The sequence below is a fragment of the Melanostigma gelatinosum genome (assembly GCF_949748355.1).
Source record: "Melanostigma gelatinosum genome assembly, chromosome: 19".
Lineage (NCBI taxonomy): Eukaryota > Metazoa > Chordata > Actinopteri > Perciformes > Zoarcidae > Melanostigma > Melanostigma gelatinosum.
In genome coordinates, this window is record NC_136652.1 from 9,563,545 (window position 1) to 9,588,139 (window position 24,595).

The 24,595-nt window shown below is 41.6% G+C and overlaps 1 protein-coding gene across 1 annotated transcript; it reads right to left on the minus strand.

Moving 5' to 3' along the window:
* Nucleotides 1-108: 108 nt before the first annotated feature.
* nudt14 (nudix (nucleoside diphosphate linked moiety X)-type motif 14) lies at nt 109-17,331 on the minus strand. The gene is made up of 5 exons (XM_079290881.1): nt 17,190-17,331; nt 8,319-8,362; nt 5,658-5,722; nt 4,746-5,052; nt 109-2,877 (listed from the first exon to the last, which is right to left on the minus strand). Exons 1-5 carry the CDS (start codon nt 17,268-17,270, stop codon nt 2,628-2,630), a joined length of 747 nt encoding a protein of 248 aa, XP_079147007.1. The 5' UTR covers nt 17,271-17,331; the 3' UTR covers nt 109-2,627.
* Between the last annotated feature and the right edge of the window lie 7,264 nt (nt 17,332-24,595).

Below are 24,595 nucleotides of genomic sequence, written 5' to 3' on the forward strand. Positions count from 1 at the left end.
GTTTGGATGCTAATTTATTAAGAGAACATGAATCAATTTAGCAAATGAGTCATCTTTCTTTTTCCAAAGAAAATCAACAAAATAAAATTAGTTCAAGCAGTTCCAGCAAACTATACAATCTTACATCAAGGAATGGTCTCTGACGCGCGGCGGGATACCGACGCTCAATGAGGGGCGTACGGGGAGAAAAAAGGGCTTACGGGTTCTGCATATGCTCCTATAGTCCGGGTGGATAAACATGACTCAAGTATGTGGAACATATTGAGTTTGGTTGATACAAATTCTCTTGACTTTGTTTGTGCAGATAAAAACAATGAATTAAGAGCTCAAGCCGCACCAGATTACCGTGTCGAGATGCCCCGTCCTCTTCTAAGAGAACCACTGTGAGATTCAGTCTCACACACACCAATGAAGAAGAATTACCAAAAAAAACACACAAGGTGTTCAGGGTAAGAGAAGACAAATGTTCACATTTGATTGTCAGTTGTTCCTCAGGATAAAAAAAAAAAAGCCCCGAGGAACAAAATGAATCCTGGATTGATGCTCATCTTTACCTGAAGAACTTCTTCATTCACCCGAGTTCAGAAAAACACGTCTACAGTAAGTTGTATTCTGGTTGTCTGTTTGAAATAGCAGGTTTATGATTGAACTCGTGATTTCACCTTCAATTTATTCAAGTTGTTAACATTGAACTACAGTTGAACAAATAACTAAAATACAGCACTTTTCATTTTGTAGTCAACAAACCAAGTTATTCAGGCCGTTTTCTTTTTGTTTGTTTTTTTTAAATCAACTTAAAATGTCACTCACTATATTTCGTCACACATATTTTCCAACTTCCAAACTCTGCAGGTGCACCAAGAAGAGTCGCTCCCTTACGTCCAACAGTAATGATGTATGAATAATGACGTGTGTTTTCTGTTGTGAGCAGGAATTTTCTAAAAATGGTGTCTTTGATTCAGAACTTGCATATTTTTAAGAAAACTACAAGGTGGGGGAATTGCTTCCTTTTCACATATTGATTAATAAATGAAGTGCCAGCCCTTTTAGAATGAAGAAGAAAAACCAATGACATATACTAAGAACTCTGTTGCCTTTTGAGCTGCAAATTAATTTGAAATATATGAATATAACAACATGCTGGTCATCGTCACATCCAGAGATCCACCCTGAATATGACCAAACGTTTTTGGACCTGAGATTTTGGCAAACTGCTGTCGAGATTCACTTTGTGAGATAAGGTTTGTGTGTTCATTACCTCGGTTCATGATCTCTGAAATGAATTATGACCAATCTTATTGATGGGTTTAAGTCCTTTTTTTAAATATGCTCCTACACCTGCATTATTAATGTGTTCAAGATATCACCTCGACATGCCGGGTATGACAGGAACTCTCTAGAAATGACTTTGATTGTAATGAAAATGATAAAAAAAAAAGAAATGATGCACCGGAGAGCAAAACAGAACTCCTTCAAAAACTCAAACGATTCAGTGGCATGTTACAGTCCAAATATCGGAAACCCTTTGCAGGATTGTGCTCCAGAACCATGACACTTAACACGTAGGCGAGGCCTTCGGTGCAGGGGCTTTGTCTGTGAAGTGAAAAAGACCTAAATCACATTTTCCACTTGGCTTGCAGAGGGAAAAAAAAGTCTGCCAATATGTCCACTGGTTTGACTTAATGAAGACTTCCTAACAGAGTTGATTGCAGTGACACCGAGTGATTGTTGAGCCCAGGGTACTATCAGAAGTGTTGCTTAAAGGCTGTGGATCAGAGAACACTATTGAGGCATGCTCGAACAAGTGGTGGTTAAAACGCACCTCACACCTCAGTCCGTTACAAGGCCCCACCATCGACGAGCATAGTTTTTGCATTACTGGATCATGGATTAAAGGAGTACTCCACTGCTTGGTTCAGCTGTGTTACCTTATCTGCATCTCTAATGGTTCATGTGATGACCAGCACATGCAAAGTTCCTCCTGCACACTTTATCAGGTCAAGTGGAACCGTTTGCATGAACTCCCAATAAAAATACTGGCACGCTAAAATGTTAGCAAACCGTGGCTGGGTTAGCATCACAGAGTTTGCAATGGACGCTGGGAGTTGTAGGAATGCTTGAGACGTGTTTTGACATGTTTGTTTATTTGACTGTGAGCTTTTGTTCTGAGCTTAAATCCGGTGTATTTAAATGCTTTTTTTGTTGTTGTTGCTGTCATAAATGCAGGTAACATTCAAGAAACCTACACTCAAAGCAGTGGAGTGTTCCTTTAATCAAGGGCAGGCAAATGAATTCAGTGATATGCAGCCATTTAGAACAGATGGCACAGTAAACGAAACGATTAACAAAAATCATCAAGAAGAGAAAAATGTGCCAGTGACAACCAGCTATGGCAAATTCGTTTTTAAGGGAAAATATTAAGACCACATGAAACTTAAAAAAGGTTAACGGGACAAAACTTAAAGATACCTGTTGGCAACAAGACAAGGGGCCCACCTGTCATCATGTACCAATAAGCAAAAAGGCAATACAGGATGAAGAGCCATGAAGGGGAAGAGTAGATGTGCTGGGTCAGTGTTTGATTTAATTTGGAATAAACGGTATGAAGAATGGTCGGTTAATACTAGTTACACGTTGGTGGAGATCTTGTACTTGGGAGACATGTTATTATGGAACCAGATGAAACTAAAAACTACGCCCATGGTTTTGGGTATACGCTCGTCGTAGGCAAACGTCATGGCCTCGTGCAGCGGGACTTTGACCACCTCGATGAGCTCTCCCTCCAGGGGCTCACCTCCACCTGCACTCACGCAGTTGTCATCAGACACCTCGGCATAAAACATAGTCTGCTTGGCACCGGTTACACCTACGCCTGACCTGTAGGGGAGGAGGAGGGAGAGAGAAAAAAAAAAAGATTGATGTGTACGTATGTTTGCAATTACTCACGTTTTGACACAGGGCTGGATATCGTTTGAGGGTCCAACATCTTGTTTTTTTCATTATTTAACAAAATGCAAATGCATCAGTGTTTCAAGCTGTCACTTCCATAAAGAAGGGGACTTTTATTCCCTGTTTTTAATCCAACTTGATCGTGTCTTTCTTTAGTTGCTGTCTGGTTAACACCCATGTTTTTCTAACACCTTGTGCCCAGTTTATTCTCTTATAAATCTGTCGTCTCCAACTACATGTGAAATCTGTAAAACTCCGTCTTTGAATGCTGGTAATAAGCAACACACCAGTATTTATGAAGTATTTTCAATGCCATTTTCTGCCAAACTGACCTCGGGTTGCCTACTATTAGCACAGAACGTCACCACACCATGCGCTGCTGTCAAAAAAAACCCTCATAGGGGTCCTGAGGGTTAAAACGATACCCATCTGTTTCATGGAAGAAGCCCACTCATAACAACACTCATAGACGACACCAACAAAGCTGGCAGAGGAGTTCTAGTCAAATCAAAAGCACAGCTGTGAGAGCTGTCAGTGAAAGCTGCCCAGGTGCGGCTCTTTAAACTGCTGCGTCAAGACACAGCGTGAGCTCATAATGTGTTGACAGAGACGGCTGCTTTCCCTGATGCATCTCTACAGCTCACTTACATAACCTCAGCACTTTTAGTCCCATCTCTTGAGGTTGCATTTTTTAATCTTGATGTAGTTCCACCAAAGTCAGGAAAATGCATGCGTTCCTTTTGGGTGCATCGTATTAAGTGGACTTTAAGAAAGCTTCGAGATTTAAAAGGATACTCAACCCAGAATTTAAATAACTCAAATTATTGACAGTGGAGAAGTGGATTATGCTGCAGAAATGGCTGAATACATTTATGTAGAAAAACAAAGTCATAATAACTGGTAATGTTCAGTACTCATCCATGAAGGGCTTTCTACTTCGTTTAAAGTCAACAGGGGTGAGTGTTGAGATTTTGAACGCGCTATCGCTCTTTTAAAGGCGTTCTTAAAGGGTAACTTTGGTGTTTTTCAACCTGTGCATTATTTTCCCATGTTTTTGTATACAACTGACTAACACAGACAATTATTTCTGAAATTAGTGATATTAAAATATTAGTGTTTTCTCAAAGATAAAAAAAAATAAACGATGGTTCATGTTTGCACATTTCCGAGTTATACCAATAAAATGCTGCGGACAAACTGAAGCTGTGAGGAGAAAAACAACAACACCAAAGTACTTTTTAAGAGTGGAGAGACCTGCTGCAGACGAGGTGGAAATGACGTGATTAGCTAAAATGATTGTGTTGACCTGGCATCAGTACACACAAACGCATGGCAGGGTGACGGCAAAAACTATCACTTTTAGTGGAGGTAAATGGACGATGCCAGGTTGCCGAAGCAGTCCCCGAGCGGTTCCCGTCTGCAGCGCTCGCATTGTCGCTATTGGTCAATTACACACAAAAAACACAGAAAATAGGGCTCTGGTTAAAAAAAATACTGAAGTTACCCTTTAATGGTACCTGGAATCAGTCCAACTAAAGACACAAAGCTGGAAATGTGGGTTATTTCTGAGTGAACATAGCTCGAGGAGGTTCAGAAATTATAAAAGAAAGTTATACGAAATAGTACAACAGGATATTAATTGTTAAGGGACAAGAAATCCAGTGGGAGACACGAAAGTAGATATTTAAAAAGACAGTGAAATGCCTTGTCCCAAAACTTACAGAGACTTAAACTTCATCGGTATTTTCCTACAGCTTCAGAACACACACACACACACGCATGTGCCATCAGCTTACCTGTAAGAAGTAATCCTCTTCAGTTTAGAGGCAGGCACATCGTAGCCACACTCCTCCAGCACCTCCTGCCGGGCGATCTCCTCCAGAGAGAGGTCGGGTTTGTCCACCAGCCCGGCGCAGAGCTCGTAGGTGACCCCCGCTGAGGCCGGGGGCCACTGAGAAGAGCTCTCCCCCTCTGAGGCCGACTGGCCCTCCGGAGACTCGGGGACAGGGGCGGCGGCGGCGGCTTCGGAGGCGCCCTCCTCAGTTTTTTCCGCCGACTGAGGCGGCTGCGTCTTGGCCCTTTCCCACTCGCACATGTATACAGCTGGTTGGCAGAGAAGACAGAAAATACTGTTATACCTGGGTGGAAGTAAGACGCCATTCCCGTTACACGTTTGCGTACTTGTCTCTTCTTTTACAGACTATGAGTCATCGATTAAATGGAAAAATAAGTGACAAATTAATCGATATTGACAGGATGCATGCTAACCTTTGGAAGCTTTCTTAAAACATATTGACCACTCCCTTTAAAAAACTAAAAAAATGCCATTCTAGGTTGTAGACAAATTGATTTATTTCAGATAAAGGACAGTATTTTTTCAACAAAGAGAGGAGAGGAAAAAAACATCAATGCCCAGACTTCCTTGAATTTAGCACACTGCGCTGTGGAACAGTCCCTGGCGACATCTAACAAAGGAGGTTAGGCTGCTTTGTAACGGGGCCTCGTGCTCTCTATTTATGAGTCTGCATTGTTACTAAGATCCAGCAGAATAAACAGGGATTGCAATGTGCTGCCTTTTTGTTTTTTCTTAGTCAAAGTGCCCACAGGATGTACGACAATCTAGATCTTTCTGGGTGACAAGAAGAAAATGAATGAACTAGGATGCAGATTAAAGTTAGTCTCCTGTTTTGCGTGAGAGGAAAACTTACCTGGGCGGAACTGCTTGACGAGCACAAAACAGTGTGAGCTGATGTTGAAGATCAGCACTGACACACTGAAGAAAAAGAGACAAAAAGGGTCAAGTTTAAAAAAAAAAATCGGACAACTTTTCGAAAACAGTGAATCTCGATGCAGACATGATATATTAGGCAAGATGCTGAACCCCAAATTGCAGGGTTTACTGGATTAAAACCAGCATTTCAGTGTGGTGGGCCCACAAGTATGCGAGTCTGAAAACCTGACAAAGTAAGTAAACTGACTGCAGGGTCATACATTTTGGGCTGAATGCGGACGTCCACACAAACCCTCATGGACGGATGATTTGTTCTGAAAATTAGGCTTAAAAATGTGGTTAAAGTTTGAGTAATCTAACTGAAATCAAAACGTGTCAAAAACACCCATGACTGTCGTTTTTCACGCCAACGTATGTACATGCGTAACTATCCTATTTACCAGCAACGCTCCACACAATAGCAGCAATGTTATCACTGTCCAGTGCGCTACGGGCATTAAACGATGCGGCGTTGCCCTCAACCTTTGGCTTTTCTCAACTAAATTGCTTCTACCAGAATTATACTGAAACTCAAATCCAACACAATTGGAAAAATGAGCAATATTATGGAACAAGAGGACCAAATCATTCCAGATTCAAACGCCGACTCCCAACAAGCAAGAGGTGGAGGTTCAGCGCTGGCACCCAGTGAAGTGTACACACGCAGGTGGTTCACTGCTCTGTGTGTGTGTGTGTGTGTGTGTGTGTGTGTGTGTGTGTGTGTGTGTGTGTGTGTGTGTGTGTGTGTGTGTGTGTGTGTGTGTGTGTGTGTGTGTGTGTGTGTGTGTGTGTGTGTGTGTGTGTGTGTGTGTGTGTGTGTGTGTGTCAGTGGAGACTTGAGGCCTGGGGTCGGTGTTGGGAAAGCGGATGTGTCTGAGGCAGCAGGAAGCCCTGCCCTGTCTTTCCCAGGGTGAGAGGACATTATTGGACTTTGCTGTCACAACTTGTTGTAGCTACAGTGCCCGGCCCGATACCGATATAATATGCGTCTGCAATACAGATATTTCAAGATAAAGTCTAATGTCCATTTTCAACAATATGTATGAATATCAGCAGAAAAAAAAAAAGCTTCATATCTGGGCTCAGCCACTTCCATTCCTCCTTTGCACTCATCAATGTAGAGAACAAGTACGGATTGGATAATGGTGTTGTGGTACATTTGGACGTAAAGTGGGGAAACACAGGCCTGAGGCATGGAGGCTGCCCGCTGAGGCGGGCCTGGGTCTTGTAGTGCTGTTCCACACCATTACAGCTGTTCCACATCCTCCCACTGAAGAGAAATGCTCTAATGGTTAAACCGAGAAGCCGGCTAAACGGACGCTCAGGACTTTTCACGCACCGTTAAGCTTTCTCCGCGGGGCTTCTGCAGGCTGGACGGCGGGAAAACTGGGTTCTGACAGACATGCGAGGAGCGGGACTGAGGTGAGGACTGGGTCGCACTGCAAAGCTTCTGGTGTCAAGACACTATGATCAGGTCTTTGTTGCACAGGAAAATGATACATGTATTAGCTGGCTGGGGATACACCAGACATAATCAAACCAATGGCAGTTTGTGAAGGAAGGTGTTGGTGTTACTTTGGATATCAACATTTTATATCTGCTTTTTTGCCAGTGATGCAATTCTGTCGGCTTCATCGGGCTGTGAACTTCAGTGGGACATGTGGAGGAACTCCCAAGTTGGAGACTTTGGAACGTGTGATTGAAAACAATGGATTCAGCCACTTCCAGTCCTCTTGAGTTGACGATATCTCAGGGTGAGATGTGGTATTAGATCAATGGGCGGATTGCTGTACCGTCTGTGGTGAAGCCAGGAAGCTTCAAATCACTAAGTTAGATATTTCACAGTCTGCTGAAATGTCACAAAAAGGGACCAGCCGAGAAGAAAATGTTACGCGCACTTACACGCAAATGCAAAACAACTTTGAATACAGGCTAAAGGGGGATAACACTTTGCAGAAGTTCCACCTGGGGGGGGGCTGGATGTTCCCATGGGCTATTTTCTTTAGGAAGTACAAGTCTGAAGTTTACTGCTTTTGGCCTCGGTGGAACCGTCTTTCACAGGGACCTCTCTCCGGGGTCAGGAGTGGAGGAAAGAGGGCTTAAATGACCTGAGACTTACTGCAGGGCATTCAGGTACCCGGGGGCAGAACAGGGAGTAGGGACCGGGGTTTTGACACAAATGTGTGATATTTCTCTTAAAGTGGCCCCTGTGAAGCCCAAGACATTTACAGCCATTGCCAAGTAGAATAACAGGGCACCAGTTCCCCCGAAAAAACAAGGTCTGTTTTGGTTTGACTGCTATTCCAGTATTTGTCATATTTTATGTAATATTTAGAGGTACAGAGAGAGCGTAATTGGTGCAAATCGAGCCCCTTTGTCACTCAGACCATCAAATTCATCCTCGATCAGATTCAGATACTTTAGCTCTTCAGATCGCAAAATGTCTCCTGACAGACACGCAGCCTTTTCTTTACATTTCAAAGCCATTTCATTGGCAACGGTTTTGACAGCGCGTGTTTATTCATGCACACACACACACACACACACAATAAGACGGGGACTGCTTCCATCCAACAGTTGAGAAGAAACATGTTTTTACCTATCATGGGTTCGCATGAAGTCCCAGGATTTCTTTGTTCCATTCTGTGAAGAAATAAGAGAAAAATAAACAAGTTAATACAATAAACGGAGCATTATGTTAATCGTCCAGCACTCTGGTTTGACAACAGAGTACACAAAAAGTGTGAACACAGTGTGTATTCAGTGTAGCACACCTCCCCACTACCACCGTTTTATGTGACAGGAAGTCAAAACAGCGCTGATTTATTTAATATGATTACTGCAGAAGCAATCAGCTGCCCAACAACTGATTCCTACATGGGCACGTTGGAGTAACATCACACACCACACCCAACAAAACATCTGCAGATTGCACAGTGCCGGCACCGAACAACTAAGACAAATGCAAACGTTAATGGTGGAAATAACTCATAGTTTAAACAGGAGCCAAAACTCTGAACTCAAGTCACAGCAATGTCTGTTGCTCCTCCCTAGTTACAACCAAATACTGCCAAATGTAATACACAGCTTACAGCAAACACTGGCAACATTATACGATGCGTTTTGTCAGAGTCAGCAGCTTGGGCTGGGCTGAGAGATTTTGATAAAAGATCTCATTGTGAATAATTTGACGAATATTTAACTTGCTAAATTATTTGAGATACAAGAGGGAGTGATACTTTTTTCATAATTATTCGTATTGAAAAACATTATGGTGTGATTTTTGTGGGTTTTTGTTGATCTGTACTAAAGTTGTTTTCTTAACTGTAGAATATGACGTCTGGGACAGTAAATAGTAATAATAATAAAACAAATAGTATTTTGACACATATTGCGCCTCCAGAGATTTGTAAATTGCAGAAGGCCATGTCTGGATTTTGATCAACTGTGCAGCCCTAGCTTAAATGTCAGGAACATCCTGTGAATTACAACTCTGAAAAAAGTGTCTTATTGTGCATTTTCTTGTCTCGTAAATGCCTCGTTAATGGGTGATTTTTGGGAGTATATCACGATTTTTGCATCCCCAGTCAAAAAAGAATCCACGGTCCACACTGCTGGACTTCCTGATCGCTACACCCTAAAACATGTCCTGTAGTTACAAACTGCACGCGAGAGAAGTTGTTGTATCCGAGTGTTTAAAAGCCCAGCTGTCACATCACCACAACACGATGTGCAGCTGAACACTCCTTCAGTAAATTTCCAGCAGCGCAATTACAATCAAACCACCGAGGCAGGTGTGTGTGCGTGCGTGTGTGTGTGTGTGTGTGACCAGCCCGAAAGGGATGCAATCGCAATCAGCACAAAGATCTTAAATATGTGGCCAGTGACACACACACACACACAGTCGGATTGTTGGCTCATCACTTCGCAGTAAGCGTAAAGGGACGACGCGATAACAATCCTGATCGAGGTGAAATTCATTTCTATCAGTCACATAAAATCAAAGACACGTGAATTAAACTGAAAACACAGCGTATATTCCTTCATCCACAGATTGCATGCTGGATACATACGGTAAAGTTGGCCTACATTCTCGATGCCTGGAGGAAATATGGCCTGAATTCAAAATTTTGGCTACACCTCCTCTCCACCCACCAGCTCCTTCCGATGACGAGATGACAGCTTTACTAGGACAGGCTTGTATTCAGCTACAATAGATGTGCCTCCATGTGTGCCGGTGCAGTTTCAGCACCACCCAAGTAATGGGAGGAGGCGGAATGGCACGCTAATTGCGGTGATAGAATCCGAAATAATAAAGTGACTGTTGTTGCAACACAGGGTTTGAGTTGAAAGTGCCACTGTGCCAAAGAGCAACTATAAGATTTCTATCTGAAAGGAAATAAACTCTCTCAAACACACACACACACACACACACACACACACACACACACACACACACACACACACACACACACACACACACACACACACCTACACACACACACACACACACACACACACCACACACTTGACTGAACTCCTCTCTTAACACAACTAAACAAAAAGTGAGAGAACATAAGCACACAGAGTGTAACTTTCTAAATGTAGAGTTTACTTCAGGGCTACTGCCTGCCTTGTGTTAACCTCCCACACATCGGACGTTAACAAATATTATAAATCATACTTTCAAACGACCGGTGCAGGACCTGACGGCTCACGTCCACGGGGCCTCAAAGTGAAGCCAAGCTATCATAACGCCGTTCATGCATCATTAACTGTCATGTTGTGGCGTGAAACGAGAGCATGAAGCCTAAAGTTTGTGTCGGCTAAGTTATGGTATGTCGCCTCTATTTACTGTAAGAGCAATTATGTCAGTCCTATGATAAATGCTTACTGTATGCACGTTTGAATACTGAGCAGATACTCCTGACTTCAATCTCAAATAGTTTGTCATCATTGTCATCGCTTGTCTCCGTCTTTTATTTTATGTATAAATTTGATTTGATTAGAATTTTCTACAAACCAACACTGCAGGCTCACGCTGCAGGTTTACATTGAGGTTGCATTTGACATGCTATGTATTGGGACGCACAGAAATGGCTTCGTGGCGTACTAACTGGTACGGTAGTGTGGGTATCGGAGCGCATAGATCTTCTCTGGCTGTCAGCCAACAGTAAGGCGTTATCAAAACTCCTCGCTTGTGCCGTGTCATCAAAAGAGTTTTGCGTGCCCTGCGGACAGTCTAGCGGTGTAATTACTCTCACAAAAGAAAAAAACCTCTCAAGTCAACAAAGTGTGCCGAGTGTCTTTACACGGCATCATTCCTGCTTGAGGCCAAGCCAGCCGCACCCCTCTCGCTTTCCCTCGGTAAAAGCAAAACTAGTGTGAAGGCGTGTGTGTGTGTGTGTGTGTGTGTGTGTGTGTGTGTGTGTGGGTGTGATGGATTACTTGTCGTGCCTGAGGCGACGGATGTTCTTTTTGTGGCTTGTTGCTTTGTTAAGCGTAATTATTGTATGATGTATGAGACAAATCCTGTCTATGAACCTCTTACAGGTACATTGTGGGGTACTTTCATGTACACTACACTAGGGATGTCAAGCGGACCAACATTATATAGCTGCACACTGCACACTTACTGTATTATACTTTGTATTGAAGCTAGAATAACTAGGATACTTTGCAAACATGACATGTGGCATCATGTACTCATGATAATACACCCATGTGACTCAATGGGACATTCCGTTCCTGTTTTGTTGACATTCTTTCAGTCATGTTTTTATTAAACAAAATACACTTGCTGGAGGATACAGCACACGCGAGACAACAGCAATATTTAGAAATGAAATATTTGGCTTGTGGCTCTGAAACAATCTGAGGCATCGACTCAATCAACACTCAATCAACACAATCAATGCTGCGTGATGTTTGTTTGTTGACATGTCAAAGTGAGTGTTAAACTAAAAGTTGTTTTGACTTTTTACTTCCACACAGTCTGTGCCGCGTGTGGTCAAAAGATCCGGCAACACATGACATTGGGGGTATTCAGATTTATCAAAAAGCTCCATTTGTTAAGAGTGAATAAACAAAACAAAGCTTATTCGGGGTGGAAGTCCAAAACTTAGAGAAGAAGATCAGATATGGCCACCTTAGAGTAGACGTGTGAGATCGCTGTCCTTCCCGTGTAAATGGGAGCTACAGCTTTCACAGATTTCTAGTAACAGCGGATGATGGAAGAATAGTCTAGTTTGTTTACAGTAATCATATTAATATATCACAATAAACTCAGCAATGATTCATTTTCAGGATCAAACATTAAAAAGACGGTGTTATTTTCCAACAACAACATACTGTACGAGTTAAAACTCCTCTCTAACACGCGCACACATACACACATATACTACCTCTCTTGTATCCTGTCAGAACTCACAGATGGCGGGGTTCCCCTCATTACTGGGGCCACTTGCTGAGAGAAGGGGGGCGGGGAAGGCTTGAATGGCCCAGGGGAGACAGAGAATCATGGCCGACATGGATTACTACAGAGAGATTAGCCCGTGGGGAGGGAGGGAGGGGGGGGGGGGGGAGAGAGAGAGAGAGAGAGAGAGAGACACGAAGACAGAGAGAAGAAGCAGGAACACTGCTACACAGGACCTTGAAATGAATGTGGTCCCTCTGGCTTTGGGCATCAGAAATGACAGACTCCTGTGTGAATGGCTATTGTAGGGTGAGATGTATGGTCTTTTAGGTGCTTAAAGTCTAATAGCCATCACACACACACACCTCCATACACTATAAAGCAGGCAGCTGCTGCAGCAAAAAGAAAAAAAAACTACCGTCCTCAAATACAATAGCACTTTGAATCTCAACATGTGCTCTCCAGTTTTTTTTCTCCTGGTTTTATCTTCAGTCTCTGTCCTCTCACCAGCCTGAACAAAAGGCAGCAAGGCGATCACACACACATTACGACCAGTTGAACTAATGACAATGACCGAAAGCATCTGCACCTGCACAAAACTGACCGACCGGCCGTGACGATATTACAGATCTGCAGCATTAAAACAACCTGGCTAATGGTTTCCTATCCACCGAATCTAGTGTCAAGGACGCGCTCCTCGAGCTCACGCCCATGTGACCGTGTCCTCCAGTGCAACCCACAGAAAGCATGCAGTCCTCAAATCGCATCAAGTCAGCTGACATGCGAGTGTCCCTCCAATGCAAAGTGACTACTTGGGAGGAATTGACCGCAAAATATTTCTGTTTTAACAAAGACCGAGAGTCTACAGCACCGTTAGCAGCACGGTCAGGCTGTTTATAGACACAGCGATACTTTGTGCTAACACGCTGATGTACGGCAGGTATAATGTATGATCACCGCGTTAGCTCAGGCATGCTAACATTTTCTAAATAGCAATAAACACAAAGTGCAGCTGAGGCTGATTGGAATGTAATTATTTTACAGGTATTTTGGTCATAAATCAAAGTATTGGACAAAATAAAAGAATGTACCTGATGATTGTACTGATATGTAAAACATCAGACAGGACTTCAGTGGATTCAACTAATCTGTTGTCATTAAATCATTGGAAATATAGAATTTCAAGTTAAGTCAACTTACATTTTCTAGATTTAATTTTGAGTTGAAATGATGAGTTCAATGAATGTACTGCTGGGAGACAGCTCAACTCATCAACTTAAAAGTTTAAAAGAAACATGATAATGATATTAGCAGACTTCCCAGCATGCATTTTTTTGAGTGTAGAAAACATATATGATGTGTGCCTGAAATATGGTATTAAAAAATAGCTTCTTATTCAACTTTATTCGGTTTAAAATCCCTTTTCTCTGTGAACTTAACTTAGTTTGTTATGTATATTTCTACTCATGTGACAACTTTGAACCAACTTTTTAACTTTAGTTCAGGTAACGATGTTTTTGAGACAGCAGTACGTCAGTACGACAGCAGTACGTCTTTAAGTTGAATCAGCGTACGATGTTTTACAGCGTGAATTTTAATGACAAAAACTGGTCAGCGGGTAAAACAAGAACTTCAATAACCTTTTTTGTTAGAGTTCCTCTCACAGGTGATAAGTGACACTAAAATACCTGCCCTAAATGAAAGTTTTAAAACAAGCAGACAACTATCTCTCCACCTACAGACACAGTCGTACATGTTGGGCTCGTTTTACCGCCATGAATCCAGCTCGAGCCTACAAATAACTATTCACGAGAGTGTGTTTTAAGATCATGATAGATCTCCTACTCACTGATGGAGTAGAGTGTGGGGGGGGTTAAACAATTCCAGATGAAGAATTCAAATCATTAGAATGAATAAATGGAAGGTAATTATCCTGTTCCAAGTAGCAGCCCGTCATTCAACCTAAGCACGAGGCGACGGAGATAAGAGGGGTTTCCCGGAGTCAACGAGGGCCAATCACCTGCCTTGTAGAGAGAGAAGACAAAACACCAGTAAACACTAATGAAGGAGAGAGCCTCTCACGCATGATATTATCTACTTTTAGAGTACGTTTCTGTGTGTATGTGTGAGTGTGACCAGTGGCTAAGCTGCAGTACCCACGGACATAAAAGGTTTGAGGAAGAGATGCTCCCTCGGTAGGACGGAAAGGCCTTTGTGGGGAGTCCCTGAACAGCTCCTCCCGAGCTGCAGAGGAGAGATGACGAGGATGAAAGGGAGGACAGGACGGGAGAGAGGGAGTCATCTCTTTTGTTGTCCATCTGCTGTCTTAGCCGTTCCGCCATTCTCTTGACAAGCTTAACCCCCACCCCACTGCTGTCACAGGTGTAAACCCCAAATAACAAAAAAAAAAAAACCTCCTCAATGAGCTCCCCTCAACATGAGTGCCTTGCTACTTGAGTTTTTCTGATTAAATTGAAAGGAACACTACAAAAGAGCACTTTTCCAGTTAAAGATGCAGTTTCTTTATGTTTAAAAGGGTACTTTCCAGCCCTGAGTGAAGAAAATAACCTTTATCTTGCATGTATATATATATATATATACACATGTATATGTATATACCTTTATCTTGCATGTGTGTATATATATATATATATATATGTATATGTATATGTATATATATATATATATATATATATATATATATATATACATGCAAGATAAAGGTTATTTTCTTCACTCAGGGCTGGAAAGTACCCTTTTATATATATATATATATATATGTCACATTAACTGTACTTCATCAGGTAAAATAACATCTTTCTATCGCCTACAGGGCATGTGTCTTTAGAGTGAGTGTTACCATGATTCATCTTCTGCACCACCGTCAATATCCTGGTTTTACACAACAGAAGCCAAGTCTATAACCCAGGAACACAGATACCGCACAAATATTTTGAAACCTAAAAATAAATTCTTCCTGGACTGCAGCCTATGTTTGGGTGAGGAAGCGGTTCTCACTTTGCTGGACACCGTCAGGACACAGTCATCACACTTTTCTTTCAGCATTAGCACTTCTTTATACATATATGTATTTACTTTATCATAAACCTATAAAACACAGGTAAATAAAGCATAGAAATACTGATCCAGAGTCATGTTCCAGGATCACAATATCATGCCTTTCAATTTCCATGATGCAGTTAACAATATTGAGCATTTACTGCAAACCACTGAGGCGGCTAATATGAGATTTGACAGCTTTTGATCTCCTGAGATAAAAACGCACAGTTAACGAGATTTCGGTCACAGACGATTCCCTCTGCCTGCCCTGATTGCCACCATGACCTGGATAGGCAGCTAAAAATGGATAGTTGAAAGGATGGATAGACGGATGGATGGATGGGTAGCGACTATACGTCCACCCACAGGCCCTTCAGAATGCAGCTTTTGCTTGGATAAATGTAACAACTTCTAAATCTACACAAGAAACACTACAAAAACATATAAGAGGAGATGATTTATATCAGATTGATTTCTAATTACGTAAGGTAAAAAGTGAATTAATAGCAAAAATACGACATTTTATTATGACAAGGAAACCGTTTTTACTGTGGATCATGGTCAATAATATACTTTCTCGCCTCACAGGTTCCTGTGTATCCGGGTTATACCTGGACCAGGTCTTGCCTCCTGTCGTGGTTGTGTCATACATTGCATGTGCTGTAATTACATTGAATGTGTTGTAATTCACTATCCTGTTCTACACATGACATCATTGCACTTCTGTCCATCCTGGGAGAGGGATCCCTCCTCTATTGCTCTCCCACAGGTTTCTTCCTCTTTCCTCCCCGTTAAAGGGTTTTTTTGGGGAGTTTTTCCTGTTCTGATGTGAGGGTCCCGGGACAAGAGGATGTCAAATGTGTACATATTGTAAAGCCCTCTGAGGCAAATTTGTATTTTGTGATTTTGGGCTATACAAAAATAAATTGAATTGAATTGAATTGAATAATACCCTATCTGCTGAACACGTGCCAATCTGCATCCCTACATAATACCATCGTAAAGAGATCAACAAATCATGTAGGAACCGATCAACGTTTCTGGTCAGGTTCAATGCCAGGCCAATGCAGTATGTTGGGTAATGATCCTTATTGTCCACTTATATTTCTAACTATCTGATACCATGACTTAATAAGCAACTCACTTTTTACAGATTCACACTTTCATCAGTATAATGGTGTGGAAAGACCAAACACAGCATAAGTGATCAATGACCAAATAAGAACAAAAGGATGCAGTCTGTAAAAAAAAAAAAGCAGGTTTGATGGGAATTATGGCACAGAAAACACCTATAAAAAATACTTGGACAACAATGTAAAAGACTGCAGCTGACCTTAGCTGCATCCATGTGCCTCTGAATGTCCCATGTTATATCATTGACCTGTACTTTCACTGTCATGTGGCGAAACAGACATTTAGAGTAGTTTTATCTCGATAAAACCCCACAGCATTTCAACAGGCAAGTCTCAACAATGTCCCACGTATAAATGGGGAATTTATCTCAATGCAAACCTGAACTGTGAAGACCTCTGACCTGCAGACACCAACCCCTCACAGACTGCATTCACACTGGAGTCAGTTTTGACAGCTGGGATCAACAAGTAAACAAGTTCAGGTGTCACGTAACATCGCTAACTTACACCCCCCCCCCCCTCCTTTAATGTACTGTAAAGCATGTGCTAACGTTAACGTGATGCTCCTTCTAAAAAACCTCTTCAGCTATAAGCTACCGTTATCTTGCTAGCTTGTAGCTGTCTGTTAGCTGCCTCGGCTCAGGTCAAACACAGAAACACGCCGCACGTGAAAACAAAGCGAATACGGTTGTTTAGTGATTGTGGTTAAAGTGACGCCAAATATTGTAGTAAACGTCTCTGTTTAAGGTCACTTTAGCCTTCATGTTATGCTAGCATGCTAGCAGCTAAATGAATGGGGGGTTGGGCTAGCCTACAGCATCCAGCAGCCTCTGTTAACCGCCATCAGACAGAAATAACTCACCTGGTTATAGTGCACCCTGAACGGTTTCATATAATCGGACTCTGTGCACGGAGTGACTTCAACGTTATTAATCTCTTCCATAGTTTACACTTGGAGCTGGATTGTTGGCTCACCGATGGGTATCTGTCACCGCACACTCACTAAAGGACAGCAAAGGAATGTCTACGGAAGCCGGGAGAGGACATGAGACTGCACCGCGAGGGTGGCACGAGAGGTGAAAGGATATTAGGAATGGAAGGCACTGCAGCTGATAATAGTAAATAGTGATGCAAACTTTATAGGGAACAATAGCTCTGATAACGACTCTAAGTATTGCTTAGATAAAGTATTTTTATTATTGCAAATAAGAATTATACGACAAACTTTTAATTGTAGCATTCATAAATATCATCAGTGGTGCAATCAAATCAAATCAACCGTGTAACTAAGTGGGCTACGTTTATTATCATAAGTATTGTACTTTACTTAAGTAACTACATACTTCTACTCTTCTACATTTTGGAGGGAAATAATGTATCTTTTACTCCATTGAATGTATTTGACAGCTGCAGATTTAGATTATTGACACAAATAAATCAACAAATTCACTGTTTTATATTCATAGGTTAAACAAACCAGCAGTATCAGCCCCACCTTCATTAGCTGCAATATTTAATTGATGTACAGATGTACAATAATGCATCACCAATTATTTTCAAGTAACACTATAAATATTGTTCTGAGATGGGCAATTCTGCACAATGAATACTTTTAAATTTGGTACTTAAAGTATATTTTGATGCGGATATATATTCTTTCTACATTTGGCTGACAACATGTCATCATACAATAATTTAGGGTAGACTATTGGAATACAATCTGAAATAAGGATGCATCTCATCGTTGTGTTTTGGTGTTTTAAACATTACATTGATTGGCTCATGGGAAGGTTACGTGACAGTTACCAATTGGCCCAAAGGAGGAGAGCATTTTTCATTAAGGGCAGCATGTTTAGTGTTTTTTTGTGTTATTCTGTTTCAGAAAAAGTCTTTCATCAGTTTACTCGACACCGTTTTAGTCAATGAAACAACGCAAGATTTTCTTAAAAGACTCAATGTGTACATTTTTTGACCATCTAAACTCTATTTTCACGCATTGTATGTGATAAAAGCCTTTTTTTACAGATGGAAAAGCTGCATTGTTTGTGTTTCTCAACTGATAACTAAAATATAACCCTATTTAGTATACTGCTTTACAAATATAACTTGTGTTTCTAATGGAAACAAAAATTCAGCAGTTGCCAGAAAAAAACCTTTAGGTCCACTTACTAGCTTTTTGTGTTTGCTTTTAACTGGTCTTTACATTCTTCATCAGCAGATTTAAGAGAAGTACGATGGTGTTCAAAGCTCCAGAAATAGCTCCAGATGTTTTGTCAAACTACATGACAGAAATGTCTTCCTTAAAATGTCATCAGGTTCGGAAAACGTTAAAGGAATAGTTCAACATTTAGGGAAATCCGCTTACTGACTTCCTTTCCAATATTTAGATAAGAGAAGATTGACACCACACATATTTGTAAACTAAATATAAAGATGTGATGAATATTTGTCGTTTGCCAGGGAGTCGTGTGCCAGACTTTTTACTGGCCGGGACAGTGAAGACTCCAGGAAGTTACTGTTTCAAAAATAGTCCAGCACTTAGCCCACTGTAAAACCACAATGTGTCGTTTTTCGACTTTGATTTTTGCACATATTAAACAAACGAGATATAATGTGTAAATTAATAAACTTTAGGGATGCTGGGAGGTAGATTGTCTTACTTTTGGACAAAGCCAGGCTAGCTGTTTCCCCCTGCTTCCAGTCTTTATGCTAAGCTAAGCTACCAGGCTGCCAACTGTATTCAAAAAGCTTATTTCCCCTAATATTGAATGAATGAATGAATGAATTTTATTTATATAGCGCTTTTCACAGACAATAATATCACAAAGTGCTGAACAGAGCAGACATTTAAAAGCATAAAAAACACAATGTGACCCTAGGGTCAATAAATTATCTACACAGAGAAAAATAAAAAATAAAATAAAAAATAATAAAAATGTAAAACATATTTTAAGAGCAGGTCTAGGACATGGGTTTACTTTTACACAAACGCCAGCCTAAACAGGTGGGTTTTTAGCTGGCTTTTAAAAGTATCCACAGTATCTGCGAGGCGCAGAGTTGCAGGCAGAGCATTCCAGAGCCTCGGGGCCACTGCCTCAAAGGCTCGGTCACCACGGCTCTTAAATCGTATGCGTGGGACTGACAGAAGACCGAGAGCGTTTGACCTGAGAGTGCGGGCGGGTGAATAGGGCCGAAGTAGATCAGCGACATAAGTCAGTAGACATAATATTGCTCTATTCCCACCAACTCAGACATCAGCACCCTCACTGTGCTGAGCAATGAATAAGAGATGGGTGTGGGAGCTCTTTCTCACCAACCCTGCCTTGAAGGGTGAGGCTGCATGATGTCACCCCCCTCACATCAATAACAGCCGTATAATGGGAAACAATCTGCAGAGCTCCAATCTCCATGGGGCTGACTTCCTCCAACAAATGAGCCCCGTCCACCACCCTCTACACAAGGACAGGACGTAACACTTTTTGAGAGCTGATTTACATCTAAATAAATACATGCCGAGACGAAACAATGTGCGGACCCAACGGAGGAACCGGCGTCTCTCCTCTGGGCACGTCCAATTTATACTGCCCGATCAAGCCAAGCTGCAGGACACGATAAGACGGAGGGGTGGAGGGGGGTACTGCAGAGTTGAAGTATTGTACTGGAGTCAACCTGCTCTGGTTTGCTGAACACAAAGAAACTATGGCAGAAGAATGAGGGGTTGAAATGTACGAAAGCATAAAGAAGTAAAATAATATTCCCTGTTGTCAAAACAAGTATTTCACACCATTCGTGTTCAGGGTTTGGGAAAGTTCTTTTTGGACAATGGCTATCGAATCCTGACTTTTTCCCTGTCACCTTGACAAAGCAATAACTGGCCCTTAAGTAGTTTTAACCAACTTCAAAGGGTCTCAAGATGAATCTGAGGGGTCTTGAGATGATTACTGGGAAAGGAATGAAGCGAAACAAAGTTCTTATAAGCAACTTTTTTCTTTGATTTTCGTGAAATATTAGGGGGATATTTTTGTGAAAGGGGTCGGAAGACAAAAATGTTTGAGTCACTGCTTTGAAGTTTAACAACACACTAAATTCAATCATCTTAATCCACGTTTCATGTTCAATCTAAATTGAACAGACAGTAACTATAGCTGTTAGTAAAATGTAGTAGTTGTATAAAGTGGCATAAGGAACTTAACATCGTACTTAAGTACAGTACTTGAGTTAAAGGGGACATATCATGCTTATTTTCATGTTACTTGTGTTTTGGGTTTCTACTAGAACATGCTTTAATGTAAAAACAACACTTTATGTGTCACTTCTTTGTGAACTTGGAAATACGTGGAAAGTTCTTTCAGCGGAGGCAGCAGCAGAAACACTCGACTTCATTCCTTGGACCGTCCTGACATTGATTCCTCTCTTGGGCCTCATTTGAGCATCACCCACAAAAAGGCCTCCGAAAATCTTATCAGGTCCGGAGGAACCCATAACGTGTTAACCCCATGCTTCCAAGAACACGCGGGTGCGGACTCCTTGCAGTCGCGACCAATTACAGCCTGCATGCGGCTGATGCACGGCAGACTTCTCCGAGCTTAGCTCAACGCCAAACCTGGAGCCTCCTGAAGCCACTGAACCTCCTCTTCCTGTCTGGCCTGCTCTGTGTCTTAATGTCTTACGGTGTCTGTCTCACTTTCATTTCTCGCCTGTTTTGTTTCATTAAATCATCATTTTTTACAGTTATTTTCCCACAGTTTAATACTTTCAAATTGTTGGTATAAAATCAGTCACACACTGTTTACTCCCTTTACTTGAGCAACTTTCATTTATCATATGTGACACTCTTGAGTTTTAGTCATATCAAACTTAGTCTGTTCTCTGCCTTGAATAATGAGAAGCCGTTTGATCCTTATTGATGAAGAAAATCAAATTATCGATGTAGATAAACTCTACTTCAACAGCTTGATGATGATTATTCTAATTTTGGAACTTGACCAGTGAAGTTTGGTGTTTTTTGTGTTGTGGAAATGCACTTACTCTGTGTGAATGTTGTCTTTTTTATCAAATAAGATGATGCTCTTGGAGGAAAAAACATATCTGGATGTGGATGTTATGGCCCACAACATGGACCATAGTAGTTGCTGAAACTTTGGACTAACCCTTATTTTAAAGGGAAAAGCTCTCCACTGGTCTATCCATAGCATAGTTTATCAGCCAGGGTCAAGCAGGGATTTGGGCCAGAGGCTCGGGGAATGCACTTAACCAAGGTGGCTGCTGTACCCCTGTTAGCGGGCTCAGCGTGTGGGTCAAGATGGCCGGTATCCACCCGTCCAGCAGTCTGGACGTTCAGCCGCCACTCGCCTTGTCCAGGAGACGCTCCTATATCCTCCCATGTGAGCTCGATAGCGCAGCTCAGACAACTGTTGTTCGGTGTCGGTGTGTGAGGAGTTGATGGTGGATCCGAGGTGAGGACAGTGAAACATGAAGGTGACAGGACTGGTGTTCACATCGTTGCACATCTAAATAATATGTATAAATATGACTTTTTAAAAAGGATCAAAACACATTCAATAAATGTTTTTATCCACATATTCAGAGTTGTACTTGGAATCGAGTCATACTTAAAGTTGCACTTATGACAATTTTTACACTCTACGTGTGTAGTGTTTTGGATACTCATTGTTTTGGTTTTATGGCCCTCAGCTTTAGTGTTTTGGTTTTGGTTTAATCTTGGACTTACATTTATCAGATGACCCAAGGCACCACTCCAAATGAATGCTAATGTTTCCCTGTGTCTGCTTGATGCGTAAACTGTTTAACAATTTCCCCACATTCAACTTTATAAAGTGACGATATGTGAATGTTGTGTTTAAAGCTTGATGAACTGTTCCCCAAGTGGACAAAAAAAAGTAAATTAATGCAAGTTTAAGTGAAAAACTTTGAGCACTTGAGTTATCTTTTGCATTGACCTAACTGAGAGCTGAAGAATTAACTTCCCTAGAAAGCAAAATCATTCATGTCCCAAGTTTTGTCCCAAGTTTTTGGCTGACCTTCAATATCCATACATCCATCCATTACAGTTAAACAGCACAGTCAGGTGTGAGGCACATGGCTGGACTAGTCAGCTTCATCAGTATTTCTCTTCCAGGCAGTAGTAATAAGTGAAGACTCTTCCTCCTCCTCCGCAAGATCCAACTCTCAAGGCCATTGTAGTGGAAGCCCTCCTCTGCCAGGCCCTTATATTTTTAGAAAAAGCTATTATTGTTCTGTTCCCTTGTATTTCGTGCCCTGGGATGCGTTTCCGCGAACAAGGTCAGAATTCCTGTTTTGTCATCATTATTCAACCAGAGAATAGTCAACACGCCCACAATGCTTTCTGTTGGTCGGGGTTCCTGGTACTTGTTTGTCTTCCACGGATACAAATAGACCCGCAATGGAATTTGGCCAAAGCTAAGTGAAGCTATTGTGGCAGAGAATGGTTTGGAATCAATTTAACTCAGCTGGAAGTTACCCTGAAGTCATTTGCTATTGATGGACCAGTGGACAAAAAGAAAGTCCTTAAAAAAGGAATTCCCCTTCCAGTCTCTTAAGGCCCAATGATGCATCATAATTAAAAATACAATTAGCGACAATTTAGATGCCTGTAGGTTTTAGACACAGCAGTTTTATATGGACGATAAGTGACGAATTGCACATCTTGGGCGAATTTCTGAGAAAAGCAAACACAACATAAAACATCATATCACACTATTATGGACTCAAAGTCTTTTGTGATGTAACTTTAATTAACACACAGCCATCAGTATCCTACTTGTCCTGCATGTCCTCGTTGATAGTGAGTTATTTTAGATGTATTCAAGCTGTGCCGCCTTCTGACACACCTGCACATTCAGGTTTGTAAAAGTATAGTTTTGCAGTAATTTAATGGGTTGCAGTCAATACATGTTCATATTTTTTAGACACTTAACATACGTTTTAATGAAGAATACTTCATCTTTCAAATCATTTTTGAATGCCAGGAAACAATCTCTCTCCACGTAGAACAGCACAGATATTAAGGGATTATTTAAATGAATACTTCTTTGTATTTTACCCTTCTAATGAGATGTAATATGTCCTCACAAAAGTTTAAAAACAACCTCTGGACTGCATGGTTTTGTGAGGCTGTTGGGACCATTGAAGCTCGACACTATGGGACAGCTGCTGTGTCCCCCTGCTGAGTGGGAGCCCATTTTAACAAGGCAGTCCTATTGTCTTTTGCTAAGAATGACCAGAGAATGTGGCAACTCCCCGGGTCACGCAGTGTTTACTAGCGCGCGCGCGTGTGTGCGTGTGTGTGTGTGTGCGTGTGTGTGCGTGCGTGCGTGTGTGTGTGTGCGTTGGTCACTGGGGTGACGTGGCTGTGTTGCTTTCATTCGCATCACTATGGGAGCACATGCCATCAGAGCTAATTACCTGCCTGGAAGGACCAATTAAGACACCCTCTAATGCCCCCAAAAAGATGAACAGGACAGAGGCATGAAAAGTGGCATTTGAAGTAAACTGTGTGGAGACATTCTTAACTTTGCCTCGTCTTCTTCACATAACATGTTTCCCGTCATCTAAAACTCTTGGTTTTTTTAAAAGGATTTTGCGAGCAACCATTACAGATTAGCTGCGAGTTTAAAACCACTTGTCTCTGGAAAACAACTGCATCTTTGCTCTTAATTGGATACAAAGACGTTCCATACGGCATACAGCTATTGTTTTTATGGATACTACAGTGTCTTCTTCTATAGCCGAATAGATTATTCTATACAGTTATAAGGTGGGAGACATCCTCATTGTTTTTGACATCAAGCTATTCATCAACCTGTGATATTTAGGCTTTACAGGATGACACTATCTTCTCTTGTGACAGATACCTGAAGGTCTGTTGGGTCGCAACATTATCTGCTTAATAATGCCAAGAAATCTGATCAAAAACTACTTTTCAATCAAAATCAACAGTAACAGCAATCTCAGCATGTTTTCTATATTCTGCAGTGGCTGATTTAAATAAACAGGTCTCCACTAACTCCGGTGTACAATGGGACCTGACAGTTTCATTCCTATTCCCTGAACTCGTAGTGAACGTGTTATGAGTTGTGGATGTACCCGATGCCTTAATAAGAATGAATCCATCGTGTCTTGGCTTGGCCCTTTGCTCGGGTGCTGCTGTGAAACACAACACTTTTTTTCCGAACTGTATGAGTGAAGCTGTCACAGCTGGACTCCAGCAGCACTGTGAGATGATTA

Coding starts and splice junctions, on each gene's coding strand:
- nudt14 (XM_079290881.1), bottom strand. CDS start 17,270: ATGGAAGAGATTAATAACGTTGAAGTCACTCCGTGCACAGAGTCCGAT. Junction 8,363..17,189: donor TCAGGGTGCACTATAACCAG/GTGAGTTATTTC, acceptor ATTTCTTCACAG/AATGGAACAAAGAAATCCTG. Junction 2,878..4,745: donor AAGAGGATTACTTCTTACAG/GTAAGCTGATGG, acceptor CCTCCCCTACAG/GTCAGGCGTAGGTGTAACCG.